Genomic DNA, 5,645 nt, shown 5'->3' on the forward strand with positions numbered 1-5,645 from the left:
AATAATTGAATTATCTTCTCGTGATGATATGTCATGTTCAGAATGAAATATTATCTTCCTTTTTTTTCATTTATACTTCCATTCCCTTTTATGTTCCTCTTATTTCTATCCATCTTCTTCTTCTTAGTCTATTTTATATACTTAATGCACAAAAATTAGCTACAATGTAGTGTATGTTGTGTCATCATTTATGTGAGTTGAATACGAATTGCGATATAAGTGGAAAAATCTTGCTGATGCTACGACGAAAAACACAAAAATAAGTTATACATGCTAATGCAGTGGTGCGCAACCTTTTTGATGCCACGGCACAACATTGTCATAAGCCACGAGCAACTCCACACACGGGATGCAGTTCAAGCCACTCCCAAAACACTAGAGTGCCGCGGCACAAAGGTTGCCCACCCCTGCACTAGAGAGTTAGGAGAGATAAAGTTCCATTAGCTCTTGAATTATTTTCTGTTGATATATCTTGTGGGAAATGTGACTCAAACTTCACTGACTATACGACCGCATATACTTAGAATGTAGAGAATGTTTTCGGGTTATGGCTTGTAATAACTATAGAGTTATGTGCTGTATGGACTATGAAATTAAATAGTTACTTAAGTGACATGGTAATATCTTATTTTATGGACCATACTGAATTGTTTGTTGAATTTTTATAGCTAAATTAAAGATCTTTATCTCCACTTCCATGACTTTATTAGATTCAATTAAGTATAAAAGTATCAAATAATGAATTTTCAATTTTTTTTGCCTTCTACTGCATTATGTGCTGCTATGTCTACATGTCTTCTTACGTTTCATTTGTCATAATCATTAGTCATCTTGAAGATGGACATCCTTAGGAAAATTTCCATCATAATGACATGGCATTTATCAAAAAGCAATATTTATGCCATGCTAGTTGCTATTTCCACTATTTTGTTGTTGTGTCCATGATGGAATAATTTATTGAGCAATAAATATATATTAGTACGATATTAATAAAATAAATTTATGTGTGTATATGCGTTTGTACAATTCATTGTGTCGTTGTGATGAGGAAGGATATTTGTCATTATGAAGGCAAGTCTTGATGTCTGGGTCAGGTAATCAATCTTAATGTATCGGCCCATCCAAATTATAATCATTTCTCTCTCGTCGTCGTTTAATGCACCATCTGACCCAAATAACGATGAGGATTATCAAGAGGATGAAGAAAAGGCAGCCAAGGACTACTGTTGCTATTCCATATTCACTCAACCATGGCCAATCAACGTCTAGTTGAATTGTTCTTTGATTTCTATTTAAGTCATAAGCAGTGATTGAGACTTTTGGCTCACAGCATGATGCTGAGAATGTAGCATGAACCTCTTCAGTCGTTCCAGCTGTAAATGGAGCACGTAACAATAATCCTTCAGGATTTGATCGTATACTTAACATTCCTGTCTCATAGTCTCGTGCTACAACTTCAACCGACCAAATTCCACCGACACAATTCCAACGCCAATCACATCTCGTACTGTATGTATACCAAAGACGGGGTTGCCATGAATCAACTACTCCATTAGTTGTGACAGTCACAACAACTGATTGTTGTGTCTGAACAATACTCTGTGATGTCAACGTGATTTTATCTTTTATACCAAGCTCAGTTCCTTGTGGTATCATTATTGTTACTCGGACTGATTCCTTCTGATGTGGCTGCAACCAGAAACTAGGGAAATTTAACAATAAGATGAGAAATGGAAGTGCTAAATAAATTTATTTCTTGGATTTAATTAAATAAAATCTCAAACTTACAATCTCGGTTCCATTTGTCGCAAATATCTCTTCTCGTCTTGGACATTAAAGCTATGATAAGTTGGTTCATTTCTTAAATTTGTCACTTCAAAATAAATCACTGATGTTGTTCCTGGTGGCACAAATAATTGCGATTGTGGACCAACATCAATTTTCGTAACGCTTTGCATCATTTGCTTTGCTGCACGTCCTTCATTCGTAATATTCGATACAACCAACACATCACCGATTGTGTTGTTATTGACATCAATATTTGGCAGTTCTTGTTGACTATTGACATATTCGTCATCATCGGGAAATTTTATGTCACGTTTAATCCTTGATATTGGTGAACCAATTTCGTAGAAAAGTTCTATGTCATTTGGATCTTGATTTTCAATGAAATCACGTGGGTTTTGCGGAATCGTGTCGACTTCTTGTGGATTTTGTGTATTCACGTTTGGAACATTTTGATCATTTAGAACTGATGGCTGTGGATAATCACTGTTGTAATTTGGAATCGGACCATTCCAAATTGGAGGTCTCTGTCCTATTCCACTTGGAGGCTTCGGAGTGTTAATTGGTGGCATCTGGTTCCAAAATAGAGGCTGCTTGTCGTTCCAATTTGGAGGATTCTGACCATTCCAGTCTGTAGGATTCTGTCCGTTCCAATTTGTAGGATTCTGTCCGTTCGAGCTTGGAGGTTTTTGTCTATTCCAACTTGGCATTTGACCATTATAATTCGTTGGATACTGTCCACCATCATTTGGTGTCTGACCATTAAATGTCGGTGGAATCTGTCCTCCATAGTTCGGTCCTTGCCCATTCCAAAAGAGCGTTTGATTGTAATTTGGATTATTGGATACTGAAAGGCTACCTAATGAAAACAAATTGTGTCAATAATTATCATTAATGACTCATGAGATAAATGTGTGACTTACAACTTATTTCATGACTGACAAAGTAGAAGACACGACAGCACATTACACAGAATGGGAATGAGAATGAAAACATGAAAAGCAATAAATAAATCCTTGCAATTCTCAAACATTAAAGGAATTTGTTAGCTGATAGACACATAAAAAAAATCAATTTAATCAGTAAGAAAAATAAAGGAACGACGAAAATGTGTGAGTAAGGAAATAATGCGAAAATAATCTGATTCTAATGCGATTATAGTTTCAATCAGATCGCATCGTAAGTGAACTTATGGATAGATACAGAAAAAAAGAAAAATACATTACATGCTGCATCTTAGACATAACAGTAATGAAGGAAGTGAAAGAAGAAGATTGAATGGAAATTTTATGACAAAAAGGAGGAGCAGCAAAGGCGGACATGAGAGAAAATTTTGTGATTGCTTTTAACATGAAAAAAGTTTTTTTTTGCTGCTTAAAATTTTCCTCAAAATTGAAGGGAAGCAAGTTGCTGTCATTGTTACTGCTGCTGTTTATGTCGATATACATGAAAATATTTATCTTTTTTGTTGCTGTTCCTCCTTAACATATTTTGAAGGGAAAGAAAAGAATTGAATAAAAATCGCATTATCGTCGACTTTCTCCCAAAGAATCCTGCGTGCTGCATATTGTAAGGAAATTGTCTTCATCCTTCTATTGCTGTCATCATTATTGCACAAAAAGTACTTTTCACAACACAGCGTCAACATTATGTTACAAATATACAACATGCATGCACATGATGAAAATCACATAAATTGGGGAATATTTACGAGCCAGTCGAGATTGAGACTTTTTGTGCTGCTTCCACTTGTGACTTCTTGTTGTTCTTATTCACATACACAATAGGTTTTTATATTCAAATACAAAAAGCAGGAACAAGAGAATTTCGACATAAATTATTGACATCCAGTCAAAAAAATTTAAATTTTATGAAATTTCGATGCGCATTGAAATGAAAATTTGAGTCAATGCCTTTCGTCAACATGAATCACATGCCAGCAATTTAATAAAAATGAGGAGTTGATGTGAATTTTAATGGATTTTTACCAAATATTCATCCATTATTTATCCCCTTTACATTACACACATTTCAGTCTCTTTTGTGCTAGCATTTGAATTAAGGAATTTTAAGGAACAAGAAAATTTGTCGAAAATTGCATTTTCATTTCTAAAGAGTCATAGAAATTACATGGAAATTAATGGAAACGTAAATAGATTTACATCATACCTAATGACTTAGTCACACATTAAATAAATTGTAAATATTACAACAATGCGCACATGCTATATGGGTTGGTAGCGGAAGTTAGTTGATTACATAATCAATGTCGCAGAAATATTAAGACATTTTCACAGAACTAAAATTGAAATACGTAATGTATGTTATGCTTTAATGACCATAGTTGATAAGAATTTGTGTTGAATATTAGTATCGGATTAGAAGTGCTGTAATCTTGAAATTGTGAATGTTGATGATACAATAATGACTCAATTGCTTAGAAATTTGAAGTTAATGTACTCAAGAATATGGAGCATACCGTGTTCGCTAGGTAGGGGCGTAGTCAAAACCTTTTTTGGGGAATGCTTTAGACTCCTAAAACCCTTGAACACAACTTTGTCACTTAGGCACCAATACGTTGTCGTATAATGATAAGAATTTGCCTTGATGACTAAATTCGGTTAATACTCCTAGCAATATAAATGTACGAGAGCGGCCAAAGAATTCTTGGAAGAAGGCTGTTGATAGACACAGTGCAGTACTTGGTATTGGAAAAAGACATCCAGCGATAGAGCCAATTTAATTTTGAAATAAGTAAGTAAATATCCCTAGAAGTGGAGACAACATATGTGCTAAACACCCCAAAACTGCACGGAACACACTAACCATGCTTCGTAACTATACGATTTCATACGATTTCATCAAATTTACCTCATTAAGAACGTCACGTATTAAATAAACGATTCTTCTTTCGGACTCCAATAACATGGAATAGTCGCAATATCAGTGGTTGTCAACCTGTGTGCCACGGCACATTATGAACCGTATGTATTTTCAGTTAAAACTTCCACCAAAGATTACCGCGAGAAATGAAAGGTTGCCCACTCCTGCGCTACACAATATTACCAGCAAAACTGTATTTGCAAAGTTAAAGTCAGAATCTAAAAACGTTTTCTGTCATAAAAATCTTAACTGCATCAAATTTATTTTCTAATCAAACTTCACTACCACATTGCAGCGCGGCATATATCAAAGACATAAAATATTAACACTTATGGTAACAAGAAATTGATAGATTGCAAATGACATTATTCAAGTCCCTTCAAGGATCATAAAATATATTTTATAAATCCTTACCAAACAAAAATTTCACGAATCATTAATTTTGATGAATGTCAAGGATCATTGAGAAGTAAAAAGAGAGAATTTTTTACACAGCAGCACCCTTGACTCAATGGCACAAGCAAATATCCAATTTGAATGAATGAAAAGAGACTCACCTGCGTAGAAACCAATGGTAACTTTGATACAGAAAATAAAAATCTATAATTTGTATGAAAAATTAATTATTCAATAACAATTTATGGTAAATACTTCAAAGAATATCCATAATTAATAAATTAAAATTTCCTTCCTACTTACAAAAATTTTCATTATTTTTCTCTCCTTTACGGCTTTTCCAATTAAAGAAAATTTATTAAAATTTAATGAAAAATAAAATTTAATTTATTCAACATTTAGGTATGTATGAATATTGTGGCGTCAATATTGAGACTAAGCACCTACCTCGATTATTATTTCTTTTCTGAACCGAACACAGAAAAAGGTGCGACATGCTAAATATTGAGACATAAAAACTGCTTTATCTTTATGCATTTTAGACAAAAAAAGAAGAATGTAGCACGTCACTGAGTCATGAT

General features: G+C 33.9%; 1 protein-coding gene across 1 annotated transcript; it reads right to left on the reverse strand.

Annotated features, from left to right (window-relative positions):
• Positions 1–730: 730 nt before the first annotated feature.
• Positions 731–5,424, reverse strand: LOC139097905 (uncharacterized). Its single transcript, XM_070649869.1, has 4 exons — positions 5,368–5,424; positions 5,226–5,268; positions 1,789–2,644; positions 731–1,702 (listed from the first exon to the last, which is right to left on the reverse strand). Exons 1-4 carry the CDS (start codon positions 5,377–5,379, stop codon positions 1,105–1,107), a joined length of 1,509 nt encoding a protein of 502 aa, XP_070505970.1. The 5' UTR covers positions 5,380–5,424; the 3' UTR covers positions 731–1,104.
• Positions 5,425–5,645: the final 221 nt, after the last annotated feature.

Source organism: Chironomus tepperi, unplaced genomic scaffold (genome assembly GCF_022539635.2).
Source record: "Chironomus tepperi strain 1889 unplaced genomic scaffold, CSIRO-AGI_Ctep_v1 contig_441, whole genome shotgun sequence".
Lineage (NCBI taxonomy): Eukaryota > Metazoa > Arthropoda > Insecta > Diptera > Chironomidae > Chironomus > Chironomus tepperi.

What these genes read in the sequence shown, in the direction of transcription:
- LOC139097905 (XM_070649869.1), bottom strand. An exon ending in TACCATTGGTTTCTACGCAG is followed by an intron (nt 2,645 to 5,225) that starts GTGAGTCTCTTT and finishes TGTTTTCATTAG; the next exon opens with GTAGCCTTTCAGTATCCAAT. An exon ending in CGACAAATGGAACCGAGATT is followed by an intron (nt 1,703 to 1,788) that starts GTAAGTTTGAGA and finishes AAATTTCCCTAG; the next exon opens with TTTCTGGTTGCAGCCACATC.